Below are 21095 nucleotides of genomic sequence, written 5' to 3'. Positions count from 1 at the left end.
GACAGAAGAGGATAGGATTTGGCACTTTGAGGAATAAAAATAATTTTTGTATAATTGGAGATAGTAGAGATGGATTGGGGAGGATGGTTATAAATATTGACTGCTATGGTCTGAATATTTGTGTCCTCTTCAAATTTATAAATTGAAATCCTAACTCCTAAGGTGATGGTATTAGGAAATGGGACTTTTGGGAGGTGTTTAAATCATAAAGGTGGACCTCTCATGAATGGGATTAGTGCTTTTCTAAAAGAAGCAGGAAAAAGCTCCGTCACCCTCTTTTGCTATGGGAGGATACTCAGAGAAGGCATTGTCTGTGAATCATAAAGCAAGCCCTCACCGGACAGGGAATCTGCCAACGCCTTGGTCTTGGATCTACCAGCCTCCAGAACTGTGAGAAATAAATTTCTGTTGTTTATAAGCCACGCAGTGTATGAATAGTTTGTTTTTACAGTAGCCTGAATGGACTAAGACAAATATGAACAGGAAGGGCTAGGGGTTAATGGCTAATGGGATTAAGGGAGGGGCTAAATCCCTTTAACCTTTTGAGGAAAGGGCCTTATTTAAATCTCAAGAGCTCAGATGCTTTGAATAATTCTCCTTCAATGATGGATAACTTTCTCCTACAAAAAACCTTTTAATAGATCATCCAGTTCCCACCAGACCTTGCATAGATTAATAAACAGAATCCCAAAGAGGAAGTGTGATCATCTACAGTTTTTCGGCCAGCATAGTTGTACGACCTCGGACAACACACCTTCTGAGCCAGTTCCTTCCAATAGAAATACAATGGGAGCCACAAAAGAGCCACGTATGTAGTTTACATTTCCTACTAACCACATTTAAAAAGAAACGTGTGGCATTAACTTTATATTTTATTTGACTCAACATACTCAAACTATTTCAACATGTAATCAATATCGGTCTTAGAAATCCGGTGTATGTTTTTTTACCCTATGGCACATTACAATTCAGAAACTAGCCATGTTTCAAGCCCTAAGTAGCCACTCGCAGTTAGTGGATATAATACTGGACACTGCAATTCTGTGCCTCACTTTCCTTTTCTGTGCAATGATAATCAAAAGAGGATAAAAGTGCCTACGTCACTGGTAAGAACGTGAGAGCACTTGGGAAACAACCCCCTCTCCACCTAGCACGTGGGAAGCGCGCAGTACATCGGTTCCTTGGGTCTTTCCTCTCGGGGCACCGCCCTCCTTTAAGTCTCCGCCTCTTTCCCCACCCCTTCAGCCTCCGGGCGGAAGCGGTACTGTCATAAATGCAGCGCGCTTTACGATAACCCTGCCTTTAACTGCAGTGTGGCCGGCTCGCGCGTCGCGCGCACTTTTACCTCATTGGCTCTGCCGCCGGGCTCACAGCGCTTTTCGGCAGTGTGGCTGGAGCTGCCTGCTGCTAAGAAGGCCCGCGGTTTGGACGTGAGTGGAGGGAACCAGAGTGATCGGTGTTGGCTGGGCTTGGAACCATGGACGTGGGCGAACTTCTGAGCTACCAGGTAGGAAGGACGAGAGGGTTGGGGGACCATATACACACCTGGGCAGGGGTGGCAGGTCGCAGCAGCATGGTCCCTTTATCTCATCTCCTCTCACCTTAGTCTCGAGTCTCCTAGTTTTTCATGCCACCGAGATCCTAGTCTCTCATTTCACGTTACTCCCTCTGGAGACCCTTCTGGACTCTTTCAGTTCATTCCTTCTCAAGGCTCGAGTCCCTTCTTCTCAACTCCAGTCTGGGCCTCTTCTCACCCTACCCTGGGGCCTTGTTCCCTTCAACTCATCTGAAGCCCCTAGACTGTCTTCACAACCATCCCACTTAGGTTCTCTTCATCCCCAGCTGTTGAGTTTGTGATGGTGGTGGGAAAGCACTGGTCTTTCTTGCATTTGAGCCCCATCTTCTCCATGACTGGCTACGTGGCTATTGAACAACTTATCGCACCCTCTTTGAGCTTCAGATTTTGTGTATGTAAAATAGAGACAGTAAGATTGTTTGAGGCCTCTATTAACTTGTGTATGTAAAGTGTAGAGAGCTGTACCCATGTTAACTGCAGGTGTTGAGAGATGTTTGCAGTTCTAGCATGGGATAGGTACCTAGGAATCTTGTCCCTCTTGCTTATGATATTTGTGGGGAAACAGTGGCCCAGAGGACAGAAAGAAAGACTTGATCAAAATCACTCAACAAGTAGGAGCTGGGGTTTTAACTGAGGTCTCCTGGCTCCCAGGGCAAAAATTTTCCTCCCTCTTTTGATTTCCTAAAGGGGCTCCTTGTGAGAGGCAGTAGAGCAGTTCTGTCCAATATTGTAGCCACTAGCCACATTTGAAATGAGACTGGTATAAATTGAGAAGTGCTAGAAGTGTCAAATCACTCTGGATTTTGAAGACTCAGTATGAAAAAAGTAAAATGTTTATATTAACTATGCGATCATATGAATATATTGATTAAATCATTATGAATAATGAGTGACATAACATTTAAAATAAATTTTACCTGTTTTTGCTTACTTTTTAATGTAGCTACTAACCTTTTATTGTGGCTACTAAAATTACATATACAGCCAGCCTCATATTTGCGTTGGACAGCCTTGCAATACAGGAAATAGGTAAGGAAGGGTCGTGAATCTGGAGCACCCTGTTGCTTGGTATCTCTGTTTTGCTACTAACTGCTTTCAGTAACTTTGAACAAAATATTTGACCTGCTTACGCCTAGATTTTTCTCATCTGTATATGAGGGCAATGTTGGTACTTACCACATAGGTCTGTTGTGAAGCTTAGACCAATGCTTATCAAAGAGTAAGCATTCAGTAAATGCTAGCAATTACATTCATGCCACTATCTCAACCCCAATGTGAAGAACTGACTTTGGAGACTAGACAGCACTTGTAAGCAATGGAGGAGATATAGTCAAGAGATTTCTCTTTTTAAGACAGCAATTTAACGTAACAAGAAGAAAGGAAATGGACTTATTGAATAAGTGGTTGTATGTCTGTTTGGGAATTGAGCCATTGACTCAAAGAATGTTAAAACTAGAGAGGTTCATTCATTTGCTCAACAAATATTTATCGAATCCTCACTACAAGGCACTGTGTCCACCGAGTATACGACATTGAACAAAACAGACCAGTTTCTTGCTTTTGTGGAGCTTATAGTCTGGTGGGATAACAAGATAATAAGTGAATGAACAAAAATTCACATTGCAATAAGTGCTTTTGAGAGTATTCAGGTAATACGGTAGAACTGCACTGGTTAGTATGGTAGCCACTGGGTACATATGACTATTAGCAGTTGAAATCTGGCTAGTTTGAATTGAAATCTGCTCTATGTGTAAAATACAGTTCTAAGATTTGGTATAAAAAAAAGAATGTAAAATATATTATTTTTATATTGATTACATGTTGAAATAACACTTAGCTTAAAGAAAAAATATTACTAAAATTAATTTCACCTTCTTGAAAACTTTTATTGTGGCTATTAGAAAATTTGAAGTTGTATATTTGGCTTTTTTTGTGGCTTTCGATATGTTTTTATTGGACAGGGCTGCTAGAGAAAATAACCCCTGGGAATGGGTGGCAGGACCTCGTACTTCAGATAATATGGTCTGGGGAGGACACTCTGAGGAATGGACATTAAAGAACTGAAGGTTAAGAAGTTGCCAATCATGTGCAAAGGGTAGAATGTTCAAGGCAGAGGGAACAGCAAGTACACAGGCTATGAGGTAGAAGCTGGTGCCGCCTGTTAGGGAATCAGAAAGCTTCGATGTAGCTGGAACGTGGTGAGTGAGCAGGAGAATGGCAGGTGATGAAGCCGGAGATGTAGGCAGATAATAGCCTATGTAGGCCTTCCTGCGGGCCATGATAAGGAGTTTGCATTTTATTTTGAGAGAGATTATAGATAACCTCATTCAACCCACTTGTTTGCAATTAAAAAGTGAACTCCACTTTGGTAAAGGGACTTCCCTAAAGTTGTGGGCCAAGGTTGTGGCAGAGTTGAAATCAGAATTCTAATCTCCTTATTTCTAGCTCTGTTCATTCCCCACATGTGCTATTGATGCATTTTCTTTTCTGAAAGATCAATGCCTACTCCTCCTGTTCCTAAAAGATAGTACAGTCTGGAATCTAGTCCATAATCAGTCAGATGTAGTATCCTTTTGTGGAAGTTGTAAGGATCACCCGAGTTAATAGACACAACAGCTTTTTTAAAACAGTAACATTTTATAGATATGAAAGATGCATTACTTACCTACATCATCATTCTAAATCTTTATAAGCCCCTCTATGAGGGAGGTGCTGTTTTTAATCCCTGTTGCATAGATGAGGTACAAAAAGTACCTTTCTCATTGCTGGAGCTCCTAACCACTGTGTTGTACTGCCTGCCTACTATGTGCCAAAAGCTGAGCTGAAGCACTTTCAAATGAGTTCTTATAATTCATTCTTAACACACCCTTTGAGGTAGGTGGCCTGCTTTTCTTATAGAAAAGGAAACTCAAGCTAGAGAGGTCAGGTTACCTGACCAAGGTCAAAGAGCCGGTAAGGAGCAGAGGTAGAACTGGAACCAACTGAATACCCAAATCTAGTTTTCCATTTTGTTTTCAGATTTTTAAAAGCTTTAATTGAAGTACAGTGCACATATAGAAGAATGCATAAATTTTAAGTGCCATTGATTATAGTTATCAGTATGACTATATTGATTTCTCAGGGACATTTGGGAACAGTCATCTGATTTGAACATCCCCACCTCCAGAGTTTGAGTCAGTAAGTCTCCCACAGGACCTTGGAATTTGTACTTCTTGTAAGGTCCCAGATGATGTGATGCTGTTGGTCCAGGAACCACATGTTGAGATCTTCTGGTCTAGAATGATCTACATTTCTTTCAAAATTTTTTCCAGCTGAGACATTCTCCTCCCCTCTCATGCTTAAGTTATACTTTTTCCAAGATATTGAGAGCAAATCACTTAATCTTTCTGGGTCTCAGTTTCCTCATATGCCTAATGAGGGGGATTAAGTAAGACTCTGAGGTCCCTTTTAGCTTTAAAATTCTATGATACTAATTATTTAGGCCAAGAGCTCCAAAGGTTTCAAGGGATAAAAAAAGCTTGATGTAGTAGAATGAACCGGGGCTGAAAATCCAGAAGATTTGAGTTTTAATCCTACCTTTATCATTATTTATCTAAGTGATTCAGGACAAGTCACTTCCCTCTACGTCATTTTTTAAAATCACCTATGAGATGAGGGGATAGGGCTATATAACTTTCGATTCTTTTCTTTCCTGCAATTCAGAGACTAAGGTAAGCAAAGAAAATACGTAATGTCAAGAAATGTTTATTAAAAGTATTTAACATTCTTGGGTGCTCACTAAATTTCATTTTTGCAGCAATTCGGTGAGAATTTTTTGCAGAGATTTGTTCTTCTAGTAATAGAGTTAGGCAGCAGGGGCCTCTGCATATGCCTTGTATCCTTGACATATGTTAACTATTCATTTGAGAAGACAGGAGAATTACAATGTGGACAGGAGATGTTGGAAAAAGTCTTAAAGAGGAAACCGATTATGTTCCCAATATAGAAATGTACTTTTCTGATACCTTCAGGCTTAGACATCTCATCAAGAAGTGCGCCCAGCAGTTTCTTGGCTGAGAAGATTCTGCTGCATAGACGCGTGTATGAACTCCAGGGCATTCTCATTAATACTCATTCCACCGAGGTCTGGAAAAAGTTCTTACATCTGAAGTTTTGCAATAAGAAATTCACTTTTAGTGCAGCTTGGCTCAGTTGGAATGACTTGCTTTTTGACATGAGAAGTATTCTCTTTGAGGCAGATTGGCGTCAGGGAGCCTTGTTTTTGGCGATGTTGCAGTCACCCACTCCTCTTGTCACTTATTGGTAATACAGCATTTCATTGGATTGCAGGTGCTTATAGGAATCTATTTCTTGCTCCTTTCCTCTTATTATTTTTTTTTTGTAATAGAAAATTTTAATGACAATAAATGGACAGGAACAGTATTAAAAGCAAGTATTTGAGAAAGGGAAAACTACTACCTTAATCCAATAAATATTTTTATATTCCCATAGTCCTTATGTATTTTGCATGGCTAAACTACTATGTTTTGTGGTCTATATTTTCAATTTAACATTGTCAGAACTATGTTCTGTGTTTCTACATAATCTTCATGTTATTTTATTTAGTGTTTGCATATTTTTGCTTAAGCGATAAGACACCACTTTCCCCTAAATTGTTCCTCTATAATTGAGTATTTATGTGATTTTCAAGGTTTTGTTCTTGGAGATAATATTGCAATGAATTTCTTTATTTGTGTGGCATTCCCCCCCCCCATCTGTCCTTAATAATTACCATTTCCTGTGCTAAGTATTGCATGTACTAAATTTATATCGACATGGTCTGCACCTTAAAGGAGCAAGACAGACGTTTCAACAGCTAACTGTGTGAATAAAGTATTATGGGAACACAATAGAAGAACTGATTGGCTATGCCTGGAGAGGGGATGCAGTGATGGGGATGGATTTGGTTTGGTCATTGAAAAAGGGAGACGACATTGGAAGCTTTGAATGAATAGGAATTCTGTGGTTAATAAGGGAGGCTGAGGAGAGTCGTTCTTGACTAGGGTTAGTGAGAGCAAAAGCAGGGGATGAACTGTTCAGAGCACTAAGGAAGTGGAGGGGAGTGGCAGGAGATGATGGGGTCACCTCAGCTGTGGTTATGTTAAGCAGCACATAACACTCATATGGGATTAATCTTTTACAGTTTGCAGTATTAAGAGCAGTGTGGTTTCTGGTTTTTCCGCAGTCTTGATACTATTCTGGTTGCCATAATTTAACTTTTTTCGTTAATAGTAGGTATATAAAGTGTTCAGGTTTGCTTTAATAATCATTTTCCCCTTGTGTGTATTTATTGTTTGTATTTCTTGTTATCTGCCTCTTTGTGTTAAGGTAGCGTTGTGGTTGAGCTTTTCTTTTGTGCTTTTGTTGATGGTATTTGTATGAGAAACAACTATATTGGAAGCCCAGACACTTAATGCTCAAATATATTTTTCATTCTGTGGTGGCTCCATTTTTCCTACAACCTTGAAAATATTATCCCAATCGTGATACCGTTTTATAGCATCATTTTATATCACTCTTTTTGCATAACAGTTAGGCTGGTGCCTTTTGAAGTTACTTTTTGTTAGCAGTGAGTATAAATGACAAAGAGCTTTTCTCATATACTATGTCCATTTCAGGGTGTTTTCTGTTTTATCTTCTGAGTAATTTTTTTCTTAAGTGCATTTCCTCCCTTTGCAACCTTCTCATCCTTCCTCTTTCCCCCTGCTGCATTATTTTTATACTCACACACACACCTATTTATGTGCCTTCTTGCACACTAAACTGAGCTTAGAGGCAGGGACGGACCATCACCTAGCAGTGTCTCCCCAGCAGTGACATCTAATAAATGACTGTTTAATGATTAAGTGAATGAACTAGTACATACCTTCAAAAATGTTTTGTTTATTTCCCCCTTTTTCGGAAAGCTTTTGTTCTAATACCTTGTTTGCTTGCTGGCTTGTATCTCTGCCTTCATGTTAGACTTTTAAGAAAGTTTGATTAAAATCTTTTACTTCAGTTTCGGAATTGTCCTCTTCCTTATCATGTCTTGCTATTCTTGCTACAAAACCTGCATTCTTATTTTAACTTTTTTATTTTGTACTGATTATAAACTTACAAAAAATCTGCAACAATAGTCAAGAGAGTTTCCATACACTTGCCACCCAGGATTGCCTAAAATGAACATCTTTTATAACTGTAGTACAATAATCAAAACCAAGAAGTTAATATTTATATCCTAGTTACTAAACTACAGACTTAATTCAAATGTTACCAGTTTTTCCACTAATGTCCTTTTTCTGTTCCAGGATCCCATATTACATTTAATTGTCTTTTTCTTTTTCTTTTATGATCTTGACATTTTTGAGGAGTATTGGTCAGTTTTGTAGACTGTCTAATACCCATGTTCTTGAAGGTTACCGATGCTATCTTGGCGAAAGGTTTTCTTGAGCCTCTTTATTCTTGACTCTTCACTAGAACTGGATTTTGTAACTCTGTTTCTAACCTTCTTAAAAGAACGTATCCATTTTTCTTTGGGCACCTTTATGTAGACAACTCTTAGTTCACTAGCCCTGATTTGAGTTTATTTGTCTATTGAACATTCTGGCCAGATGTTCTGGTATCACATAATTCTTTGCATCTTTCTACCTGTCCCACCACCTACCCCCTGATTTTGCATTTTAATAATAGAGTATCTCAGACTTTCAGTCGAAGATGAAAGACAAGGTTCTTTTCCTCATGGATCACACAAGCTCGCGAGCAGAGGTCTAGCTCCTCTTTCAGAGTCAGGAAGTATTAGGAGCTGACAATGATTGAGTCACAGTACTTGCTCATGGAGCTTACAGTCTAATGGGGGCATCCCACAGATTTGCACACTGATAATCCGCAACGCAGTGTTAGTGCTGTTTACGAGGCATGAACAAGATGTAGTGGCTCAGAGGCAGAAACAGCTCTGCTGTTGGGAAGGCTTCATAGAGGAGTTGTTGCTTCTTCAGGAGTCTCTCTGTATCTCTTCTTATTTCACCCACCATCATCTTAGTTTCAGCTTGTTGGACTTGGTCAGATAAGTAGCTTTCTAGTTGGTTTTACTTTATATTTCATATTGGCATGGTGAATGTGCATTTATTTTTTCCATAGGCCAATAGAACATTCTTCTCTGATTGTAGACTCCAGTCCTACCTATTTTGGCTTCCTTGGAGATAGGTCTTATTGACATGCCTCACTAGGTGGACACTGTTTAAATCCAGGGATTGAATTTATAAGGCTTACCTCAATAGAGAAATGACTATCCTGGAGAACGTGGATGGTTCAAAATAGCTTGTTAGCACTGTTGGAGAAAATAATTCAAAGCACATGACCTTCTGAGTATGCTCATTAATTAGGCAGGCGTCTTTTAATGTTAAGTGTATGAACACAAACTCCTGGTCAGACTCTGAAACCTACCTCTGCTCGTCACTAGCTATGTGACCTTGGTTCAGTTGATTAACCTCTGTAAGCCTCAGGTCTTCATCTTTAAAATGGAGATTCTATAATAGTGTTTATCTCTGCCTCGCCATCTTTTTAAAATAAATCTCTGGTTTACTGTCCTTTTTTAAAATATAGGATTAAGTGAGACAATGTGGGTAGTGCTCAGTAATATAGAGCCCGACGCATAGTAAATGCCCAGCGAATGTTAGTTGTTAATTTTTATTAATATAATTACTGATATAGTGACATATTTTATCGATACAATTGATATAATTTTGCTATAGCAACAGAAAAAAAAAATCTTTTTCTTGACTTCTACAGAGCTGCCTTAGTATTCCCAAAGTCATTGGTCCCTTGGAGATTAAGGTTTAGAATGCTATAAAAGGAAATGAGAACAGTTTGTCACCCACACATGCCACAACATAGAATTGTTCTCAGTAGATTAAAGCACATCCTATTCCACCACAGTTAGCAGTCATTGTTATCAAGAATTATGTCATCAGCACAGTAATTCTTTTCCCCAGGTCTCTTTCATATCACTAAGATATCTCAGTATTTTTCTTTTCTAGTGCCAGGAATCTCATTTACAAATTACTCCTTTCATTTTCTTTTTCTTTTTTTCCCTAAGATTCCTGAAAGAAGTGATTAGTTTTGGTCTGAGTCTTGTATAGCTGTAGAAAAGTTGGAGTTAGGAGAGGTATAGCAGGAATTCTCTTACCTTCTCCAAGATGAGCCATTTGATTTTAGTATTTCAGCTGGATAGTAAAAAAAAATTTTCATAAGATTCCAGAAGTGACTGATCTGAAATGTTGGCCTAAACTTTGGGACCCGAGCTTTAATGTGAGTTGGTAAGTAGAAACTACATTATCTTCATCTCGAGTTCAGCAAAAAATCTAGTGGGACTACTGCAGTGCCTGCCTGTTCCTCTCTTAACTCATTTGAGATCATCAGTTGCCTGTAAACAGATTACCTGCTTTGGCTCCTTAGACTTCCCTTCACCTACCCAGCAATGTCCAGAGCCATTGATTAAACTGATAAGGTCCTGAAATCTAGCACAGAGTAAGTATTACGATGCTTCGCTCTGAATGTGCTGACTGTGTTCCAAAGGCAGCTCTGATCGATTATTGAACAATTTAGCATAATGCATGTACTTGTTCTGTTAATACATATAATCGAGGATTGATTACATTTTTTACTTGACCCCTCTTCAGTTAAGAGCAGCTAAGTTTAATATCACTTTTAGGATCTTTCATAGCCTTAAACATTAACAGTACATCAGTCCTCTGCTGGTGTTTCATATTGGAATGCTATCTTTGCAGGTTCGGATACAAAGAGCAAGAAGGACCTAGCTAGGATCTCTTCCAGCCTCTTTACTTATGGGGAAGGCAGGCCCCAGAGAGGGCAAGTGACTTGCCTCAGGGTAAAATGGTCTTCAGAGCAGTGCTTTTTCTGTGAATGTGCCTCTTCCTCCTTTACATATTCAAAACTTGAATTCTTCCTCATTATATGTGGAGTTCTTTCTAAAACAACATTCTTGCCTTTCTTAGTAGGTTATACTGTTATCTCAGGATCATTATTGTGAGTAAATGTTAATTATGTTCAGGTAATCCCATGATCTCTTGAGGCGTGGAAAGCTTTTACTCCTACATTAAAACACTTGAGTGTTAGAGAGATTGTTTTTGTGCCTATAGTTTTTTTGTTTGTTTTTTGTTTTTGCTTCTCTTTGATGTCAGCTGTCGCTTCCTAGTGTTATTGTTTAATAGGATTTTATGTATCATTTGAGGCCTTCTTCCCTTTTTTTTTTAATGGTGTCATGAAAAGTTGAGTTTGAATGAACGACGCATTGGTATTCTTGGTCATCTTTGGACAAACTGTAAAACTTTAGGGCTCTTCTATTAGATACTGAAGCCTGTTAGAGACTAGTAATCATATTAGTATAACTTGTCTTTATTTTCTGTTTAGCATTTCCTCTAGCCTCTTTTTGCCTACCACTATGATCTTGGGGACTGAAGAATATCTGAGCAGTTACTAATGTCCTTTAATTAGTCTTTACGGAGAAACTAGCCCTCGCAAATAGGGGATTTCTATGGAGTGCCCCTTTTTTCATGGCTGCTTACCTTTCTGGAGTGGAGCCATTTATCCTGTCTGATTGCTTGACCCTGTATCTTTAACCTAGTCTTATATCCAAATTCACATGCCCACCAGCCTATGAAATCTAGATTGTAGATAACAATCACCTGAGACCTTGTGTGCTTGTTTCTGACTTGTTCATACCTCTGCCCAGTTCCTGGCTTGTGTTTGGTCCTTGGCTCTATACCTCATTTCCTCTCTCTCTTTTCCCCTCTACTCCCACAGTACATGAGCTCACGTTTGTGTGCACACGCGTGCACACACACACACACCAGCTTCTTTTGGACGTAGTATATATCTGCTCTCTGGTTCTCAACTACTGGCTGGTTGGGACTGGACCTACCTAATATAGTGTGCCTCATATGGTGTACCCTGCCTTAACTGGACCTGTAGGACTCAGCCTTTGGCCTCAGGCTATTGGTAATCACCACTGCCAACTCTTCTGATCCTGGGAAAGGACAGTTTGGAAAAGACCTTACCCAAGAGGCTTGCCGTTTTTCTAGGTCTGCACCTTTGAGAGTCTACAAGTTCTTTATCTTGGCCTTGTCTCCCTTTGCCGTTGTTTCCTGGCCCCTCAGTAGGGGTTGTTGAAGAACCAACCAGGGCCTGTGACACATGCTCACAGACTGAGCCAATCTAGATTTTTGAGGGTTAGTAAATTTCATTTGGATTAGTGATCCATATTGAATCTTTCATTCTTTAATTATTCAGCAAATATTTATTAAATGCCTACTGAATGCAAGACATTATACTGGACACTGGTGCGCAAGATGGTTGCAGTTCTTGTCTTTATGGAATTTACATCCAGGGAAGCATGACAGACAGTAAACAAGCAAAACAAATATAAATAAGAACAACTAAACAAGCAAACAAATACTAGGTAAACGAAAACCAAGATATTCAAATGGGGATATGAAGGAAAAAAATGGGATGATGTCACAGAGAGATGGCAGAACATCAGAAGGTTTTAGAAGGCCTCTCCGAGGAGGTGACATTTGAGCTGAGGACTGAATGACAAAGATCCAGCTATATGAAGTGCTGTGGAAATAGCAATGGAGGCCAAGGGAGAAACCCGTACAAAAGCCCTAAGGTGGGAATAAGCCTGTCATGTTTGAGGCGGTGTCGCTAGAAGAACATGGTGAGTGAGGAAGGGACAGTTGAGATAGGACAGAAAGGTCAGCTGTAGGGAGATGGGGAAACCCGAACATTTTTAGATTTTATCGTCCGTACAGTGGGAAGCCATTGGGAGTTTTAAGCTGTGGAGTTCACACAGTTTGGTTTATGTTTTGAAAGATCAGTGCGTCTGTGGAATGGAGAAGAAATTTTAGGGGAACAATCTGGCCAAGTTAGTTATTCAAGGCGGAGTGGAATTCACCTTTGTGCTGCAGAAGGGCTGCAGCGGAAGCTCATGTTCTCCCTAGGATAATTGCTTTCCTGCCTGGGTCGTTTTCAGAATCTCCCAGTTCTAAACATTTAATCTGTGCTCTGGCTTAATCAAGAAGCAACACTTCTGGTGCCAGGCTTGGCACAGAAGATGTGGGCATGGTGCCTATTGTCAAGCACCCTGGCCTGGAGAGAATGAAGAAAGCAGCCCCTGGTGGACCTGAGGACAATGCAGCTGACCCTCAGCACCTGGTAACTTGTAGGAAGCTTTGGAATCCATAAACTTTATGTGCTTCTACAAAACAGTTGCAGATGGTCTGGACTGATGATTAAATATCACTGCTGCTCTGTCCAGATCTGCTGTGGCCATCCTCTCCAGGTCTCGTTTTATATTACAGTGGATAATTAAAGGGGCACAGCCATTTCTGGTTACATCCAGGACATCTTTTTCAGCTGGCTTAGGGAGAAATTTTATTTTCTGCCAATCGTATAAGTGACTGCAGTGAGCAGTGGGTGTGAATGGCAATTTTTTGTTTTCAAAATTAAAACAAACAAACTTAAAAAGAACTTTCTCTAATGAAAGGGAATAATCGCCTGCGTCTGCTGTCTCTGCCGATTCTCCGGTGGGAGTTCTGCCATCAGACTTGTCAGAGCTGGTTCAGGGGCTTTTCTCCTGAGTTAGCACATGGAGATCTGAACGCGCGGAGATAACACAACTTAGCAATGGTATGAGCATATCTGCAGAGGAACAGACTTCCTTTTGACCAGAGGGGCCATTGGCGGGCATTGCTTACTGCCAATGACGGGACTTTTCAGCAAATAAAAAGAATTGCTTAAGCACCACCTGAGCTGGGCAGTTTTTATGACTTAAGAGTTTCAGAGGCCTTCAGGCTGCCCAGCCTGCCAGTGTGAAGTCACTGAAGGTTATCCTTCTGGCTTCTTGCTGGGGATCCTAACACCTCACTTTGCATATGAACTTGAAGAGACAGAAATCTTGATTATTTTACCTTCCCCCCTCCCCCGCAAAGATTTCTTCTTCCACCCCCACAGAACTTATAAGGACACAGGAGGCTCAGTGGGGAAAATGAAAAAAGAGAAGGTGTCTGCCTTCTGGCTGATATGACTTATGCAAGTGATCACATGGGATTCCATAATGAAGATTGCAAATCACTTTCCATTCTCTTGGAGCCTGTCCCATAATTAGAAGATTAGACATTTTGTTTAAATTAGTAATTTTCTGCCTACCTCCTGTGTGCCGAAAACCACCATTAGAGCAAGATGGAGACTGGTTAACTGGTCTGATACTGGACTCCACATCCTATTTGTGATTGTCAGCAAGAGGTGAGGAAGTCTTAATTTAAAAAAGCAAATTTTAGCCATGGTTCATGTGGTGTGAGAGAGAAGCACTTCTGACCATGCGAACTTTCTGTTGCTAAGTACAGTGAATATAGCTTTTTTTGGGGACCGTGACATTAGCCTAACCGGATAATATTGGGAAGTAGGTGTGCAGCTGGGCTTGAAATATTATTGCCTGTGTGTTAGTGGCAGATTCGCCTTCAACCAGCAGATTGTCTTTGTGTCTGTGAGAGAAGGGGGTATCCTGATCTGAAGTGAATGAAAAGCAGCTCATAGAGGAGCTTATAGAAATTGTCATATTTTTTAATGAAATGAAATAATGTGTTTCCTCCTCCCTGTGCCACACAGCCAAAAGAACAAAGGGCTGGGAAGTACCAGGTATTGAAGCCTACCGAGAGCCAGGCATTGTGCTATTTGATTTGTATATGTTATTTCATGTCGTCCTGAAGGCAACCCTGAGAAGTCAGTATTCTTATTCCCATTTTATAGATGAGGAAAGGAAATGCACAGAGGTTTAATGACTTGCCCAAAGATACCCTGAAAGTAGAGGATAGAATCTTTTTACTAATAGAGGGTTCTGGTGGATAGAAGTAGCTTAAAGAAATACCCTAGAGTAGAAGGCAGCAAAATGCTACCATCGCCCTCTGTTGTTCGTGCCTTGGGTCTGCCACATAAATCATTCTCATCCAGCAGAACACTGGGTATTAGTTACCAGTCCCAGGGGGTTACTCTTTAACACTTTTGTCCATTGCATTTTGCTATTGGAGTTGCCAAGGAAAACACAACACAGTCAAGTGCTCGGTGGAACAATACTCAATGAGTAAAGAGACAAAGCAAGATCAGCTTCAGTATGCGATGGTTCCTTGTGGCTAGTGCACCCCCCTCCTCTGCAGCCATGCAGGGCATTTGGCCGGCATGCACCCCTCTCTCTTGTAGCAGGAGGACTCCTACCTGAAAGCAAGTAGTGTGCCTGAGGGCCGTTGACATACATGCTTAAGCAGAACAAAGGAACAGTGCTACATGAGCCTGAAAGAGGGAAAGATATTCCCACACTATGTGATAGGCCCAGCACAGGCTGTATGGGCGCCTTATATTTTGTTAAGGGAGTATTCCATGCCCAAGGCCCATTCTTATGCAGCTGAGTGGAGTTTTGAAATACTGCATGCACGAGACTGCCTTTCTCAACAATTTTTTGTGGAATTAGTTGATTGTATGTCTTTCTTTCCAGTGGATTTTGCATTCCTTGAGGATAGTGAACAGATCAGTGCCTGCTGTATGGAAGATGCTCGACAAATGTCTCTTGACTGAAGAAAGGAAAGAATGAGAGCTAAATGAGTGAAGCAGTGAATCACTGATCAGGTGCTGAATTTAGGTCTCCTCTAGGTAGCTTATGTTGGGACTTGGCACCTCTGCAGTTGCCTTGTCTTTCTTGCCATCTTTCTTGGTGGGGAGTAGATTAAGCTGTGTTTGTGAGTGATACTGGCCCTCGTCATGGGAAACACTGGATTGGGTGAAACTCGCCTTAAGTAACAGTAGCCGATCTCCATAAAAACCTGATTCCATTACAGTAGTACCTGAGAGTTAACTGGGGTGTGTGTGTGTGTGTGTGTGTGTGTGTGTGTGTGTTTTAAAGACCGTGAGTTGTCTCTAACTCCAAAGCAAAAGATTGATTGATCCATTTATTTGCCGAAGATTTACTACAAGTCTACTGTGGGCCATAATTGCTGTTTTCTCTTTACCCAGCTTTATTGGCCAAAAAAAAAAAAGATATACAAACATGAAGATTAGTTTTTATTTTGTGTTGGTTGTATCTGGAATATCCATTTCTGTTTGCTATTTTTTTTCTTATTTAACATTTTTAAGTACTTTTTCTGGATTAGGCACTTCTTTGCTAGAAGGGCTTTTCCTGAGGAGGAAACAGTAGTGATTTGCCCCAGGTTACACACCGCAGTGGTAACAAACTTAGGTATCTGACTGCCAAACCCCATTTTCTTCTCACTGTACCACATTCCCCTATTAATGGGTCTGGTGTAGCATCAGTTTCTTATGTGCCTTATGTTTTGTAAAGGCCTAAACACACATGGGTTTCTAAAACAGAAAGTGGTAGAGCTGCTAAACGTTTACTTATGTTTAAGTAGCTTTGGGAAACAGATCTGTAGTAAACACAGAAACCTGTTAAGGCGGGATGATTCCCCAGTCACGTAGTGGTGGTATGAGGTAGTGGAAGGCTTTAGGCTTAGGTCGACTGGCAGTGTTTGAATGGTGTCTCCACTGTTTTCTAGCTCTATAACCTTAGACAGGTCGCCAAGCAGGCCACTTGAGCCTTGGTTTCCTCACTTGAAGACACAGGGAATGGAATTAACCGGATTGAAAAAAAAAATAATGAAATGTTAAGTTCCTGGTACAGAAGCACACAATTAATGATAATTGTTATATAGCTTGGATAATCACTTAGTGAGGAAGTTGTAGGAAGAATTCTTTATGATTTCTTTAAATCATGGCCTGTGATTCTCTGGCCTCAGTGCCTCCTAACAAGCGCTTTGTGAGATTTATATCCAACTTCGCCTATTGAGGCCCATCCTGGCTTACTTATGCAGCTTTGCTGAAAAGAGGTAGTTGGCTGAATTCCCTTGTGTGTAGGGTTTTCAGCCAGTGTATCTCTGTGTTTTGGGGTATGTTTACTGGGATTCTCAAGTTTCTAAGTAATTTCAGTCAGAGACAGGTGAGTGAGATTGATGTCAGGCTGCTTTAACACAGGTGTTATAAACAAGATTAAGAGGTTGTTGAAAAGATATCAGTGGAGCTCTGGGGCTAGCTTTCTGGAGTCATTCTAAATTGACAGCTAATGGGTAGTTTGCCTTGATGGCTCTCTCTGAGTTGGTAACTGACTAGAGATTAACCCACACAGGAAACCTGCTTATGAAAATTCACTTTACATTCCTTTATCAGAAAGTAAAGCTATCATAACATGTAACAGTGTCTGTGCATTATGCAAAACAAAACAAAACAAAACAAAATCCCAAAAAAAAACAGTTGCCATTGCACTGTTTTATGATACCATTCTTTAAGGCAGCCAATTCATAAGTTTTTTTTGATACCGTAACCCTGCCAAGCTTTAAAGAAAACTTTAAAGAGGGGATGGTTCAAGAAAATTATTTTATTCATTCATTCATGTACTTATTTAAGACACTTATTTAATTATCTTAACCCTTGGTAGAGTTTCGTCCTCCCCAGCAACGTATGTGTTTTGGCTTATGTGGTCAACTAGATGCTATTACTAGGAAATCAAATATCCTAAGATGTTCTCAAGTGAGCAGTTATTAGTTTAAAATCACTTTGAAGTCAATTTTATAAGACTCCCTGAGAGAGAGTTGTGGTAGTGGGATAGAGCTTGTAGCGGGAATTTGTGGGTGGGCGAGAGGCATTTACCCAGGCTACTGTTCGATCATACTCCATGTGGCCAGGTGCTCCAGGTTTTCTGTGTGTAGGAAATATTTCTGACTCTAAGAATAACTCATTCACCATCATTGTCTTTATTGGGAATGGAGGTATTTTGCTAACTCTAGTGGTTTGTAAAGCTTCTAGAAATAGTAAAACCTTTGGGTTAAGGAAAATAAAGTGCATCTTAGCCAAAAGCAGACATAAAGCCATCTCTTTTCATTGTTTTTGATGGACTCATCAACAGGCTTGTATTGCGGCCATAATACTAGATACTTCAGTCAAGGTGAAAGGTAGGTAAATCAGCACTTAAGTGCTGGACAGTATCTTATATAATCATGCTATATTTTCAGACTCTAAAGAATTATACATAATTATACATAATTTTAACAAGCTACTCAAGGTAAAGTTTCATGTGAGTTCTGTCTTCCTTAAAAGAAATGTGACAGATATTATGTTAACAGACCTATGCGGATAAGTTTTAAGCTTAAAAAGAGATAATAGTAATAGTCAATGTCCTAGGCTCCTGAAATCAAAACCATGTTAGAACTCTTAAGGAATTAATGAGCAACTAAGAAAGACCTACATTTTTTAAATGAATAAAGTGATTCGTGTTTCACTTATGATCCGGTTCTCACTTATTCAGTCCCAGATCATTCATTTCCTCTTCCCATTTTCTCAAAGCATCTTCACTTTTTTTGTTTCCTATCTGTCTTCCTGCTAGTATACACCCTTTCCCCCCCAATCCCTCCTGTTAGAAAGAGGAATGCAGTTTTGAATCTTGGCAACGACCTCAGGGGCAACTTATAGAAAAGGTAATTAAAGATTTCCTTGCCCCACCTTAGTCTTAATGAAGTTGGCCCTTGCTAGAGGCAGGATTCTGCTGTCTGCAGACTTCTGTCAGCATAATCGCATGTGACAGGTGTGCCATGTAACTGGCAACACCACCGTGTGGGCCTGCTGGTTGCTGAACGCATACTCTACCTCCCCCCAACCTCTGTGACATAGACTTACAAAGTATCCAACCTTTATGTCACCCTAAATAAAAAGTGCGTTTATTGTATCTGAGGCTTGGTTTAAAACTACAAATAATTTAAAATAGCTTTGCCATATTAATTTGTTATTAAGTGTCCAAAGATTCAGAATGGACTGTTGTTAATGGTAGGTTCCCCTGAGCTCAGCGTGGGTTCCCCAAAATGATTTGGTGAGGGAGTTCTTACTGAAATCTCCGTACAGACAGATGACATTAAGCTTTCTGGGTAGTGAGTGAATTTACAAACGGGCAAGGAGCAACCACAGAAAGGAGCTTTCCTGGCTAAAGCTAAGGGCAGCAAAGTAGCGGAAGGAGTTTTAATGTTGGTTGAAAGGCGATGGGAGAGATGATGCAGATTATGCCTTTGAGATGATAGTTTCTGAGGTTTTAGCTAAGGAAAGGGGTCTGCTCCTACAAAAGAGAGATTTCAGACCCAGTTCTGTGCTTCAGGCTCAAGTCTGATCATGTCCTTGAGTCTTAAATCGATTCATCTGTAGATTATGAGGTTGCTTGAATCTGAGTTTTACTGTTCTTACTCTCCAAATGTTATGATGCTGCCATTAGAAAATTTACTAAGCTATATATAAAATATAGCCCAGGGTGATGTACAATGATTACATAGGTACGGAACAGATGAATCCTGCTTGACTACAGTCACCCTAATGACCCAAGGAACTCTGAGAATATGTATACATTTGCTGATAGTGAATTATGATCCCTGGGTAGTTCACTGGTTTAGCTGTCCTCTCTCTTATCTCTCTTTGGTTTAGCAACAATGAATGGTTAAGTGCATGCTATGAGCTGGGCACTGTTAGGTGTTAAGGTGTTAAGAGCAAGGGTCAGATCCCAGGTTCCTACCTTGAGAACCTAGTTTGTGATTTAGTAGGGGAGATGGAGATTTATTAATGCATGTATTGTATGTTGATGGAGGTATGATATGAGATACTGCTGAGAAAGCTCAGAGGTCTTACTGGAATATTTGGAAGACAGAGAAGGTGACCTGTGAGCCGGGGCTGCTTAAGGCTTGAGTAGGATTTCTCTAACTGGAATGAAGAGGGAAAGGAAGGTGATCTGCTATTCATGGTAGTGCTATATATATTTACCCAATTCCAAGGCATCATTTAAATAACTGAAGGTGACTCCCTTTCCGAATCTTCTCTAATTCCCTTATTGGTTTTAACTATAGGGTCCCTTTCCGAATCTTCTCTAATTCCCTTATTGGTTTTAACTATAGCAAGGTTTCCAGACCCTGTACTATCCTGCTCATGCATTATTTAGATTGTAATGCCTCTTTTAAAGTATGCTGACTAACTCAGTTTCTTGGGACTGTAGCCAAATTGGATGCTATGCTTCTAAATAATGTACCTGTAATATGAAATTAGCTTTCAAGAAATTAAAGTTGGTCATCCTGTTGATTCATTGAATTTGACATTTACTGAAACCATCAGCTCTTTACTGAATGAATTATTTTTAAGTCACATTTTCCCTGGCAGGGACTTTATATATTTGCTATTCGAGTTTAAACACAAAATCTCTTAACTGCTCATATTCCGAGTTTAACTACTTACGGATCTTACCTATCTGTACTACCATTCACACACACTTGCCCATCTGCCCGCTTGAGTAACTTTGTGAAATGTCTTGTTGAGATAAAGGTGCGCTGTATGTATTGTAAGCCCCTAACCTTAATCAGCAGTGACAATATCAAGGGATTACAACCGGTTGGGCATGACTTATTCTGCATGATCCCTGTTAGCTTCTAATGGTTTCCCCCCTTTTCCCTCCCCAAGTGTGTACATAAAACCATATCATTTTGCCAAATTTAATTCAGATCTTTTTTTTTAGGAAATAAAATATTACAAATACAGTTGAAATCTCCAGCGTATCCTTTCTTAATCCCATTTTATTATGTACCCTTCCCTAATTCAATTTCTTTATTACCCTTCTTAGACGTAGTCACTGTCCCCAATTTGGTAACTATTATTTTCATGTAGTTTTTACTATTACTACTTAGTATGCATCCATCATCCATTGATCTTTGAAATTTTCTTTTTTCTTATTACAAATATGCTCCAGTGAACATTCATTAAATATCTCCTTGTACATATTCCTGAGACTTTCTCTAATAATTCTACTCCTACTCTCTTCCTAGGAGTAGAATTGCTGGGCTTAGACGTAGCTTGGACGTTTCTTAAGCATTTTTAGGCACCGCCAATTAGCCCAGTACTTATTTCCACTCCTTCCACTCAGCAAGTTTTAACAGCTCCTGGATCTCACCTTCTCACCAACTGGAGTAGTGTCAGATTTTAATTTTCTTATTTTTGCCAATCTGATGGTATCTCATGATTTTTATGTGTATTTCCCTGATTTCTTTTTTTAAAAAAATTTAAGTTAGTTAAACTAAGAACAGTCACCCATTTCCTCCCCACCCCCATCGCCTCCCGGCCCAGCAACCATGAATCTGCTCTCTGTAACTATGAGCTTGGTCATGTGTGTGTGTGTGTGTGTGTGTGTGTGTGTGTGTGTGTGTGTGTATTTTTTAAATTCACATAGAGATCATATGATATTTGTTATTCTCTATCAGAGTTATTTCACTTAGCATAATGCTCTTGAGGTCCATTGATGTTGCAGATGATGAAAGTTCATTCTTTTTTATGGTTGAATAATATTCTGTGTGTGCGTATATCAAAGTTT

General features: G+C 39.9%; 1 protein-coding gene across 3 annotated transcripts in view; it reads left to right on the top strand.

Moving 5' to 3' along the window:
- The first annotated feature begins 1335 nt into the window (after positions 1-1335).
- Positions 1336-21095, top strand: part of CTNNBL1 (catenin beta like 1) — a 139250-nt gene continuing 119490 nt past the window's right edge. For 2 of the 3 annotated variants that reach the window (XM_016148289.2, XM_036229426.1), the window contains exon 1: positions 1338-1507. In XM_016148289.2, coding sequence (XP_016003775.2) covers positions 1478-1507 — 30 coding nt within the window. In that variant the 5' untranslated portion in view covers positions 1338-1477. Of the gene's footprint in view, positions 1508-21095 lie in introns of all 3 variants that reach the window. The other variant, XM_016148290.2, reaches the window with a different exon arrangement.

Source organism: Rousettus aegyptiacus, unplaced genomic scaffold (genome assembly GCF_014176215.1).
Source record: "Rousettus aegyptiacus isolate mRouAeg1 unplaced genomic scaffold, mRouAeg1.p scaffold_m13_p_12, whole genome shotgun sequence".
Classification (NCBI taxonomy): domain Eukaryota; kingdom Metazoa; phylum Chordata; class Mammalia; order Chiroptera; family Pteropodidae; genus Rousettus; species Rousettus aegyptiacus.
The sequence above is the reverse complement of the archived record's forward strand: the minus strand, read 5'-3'. Positions and strand labels throughout refer to the sequence as shown.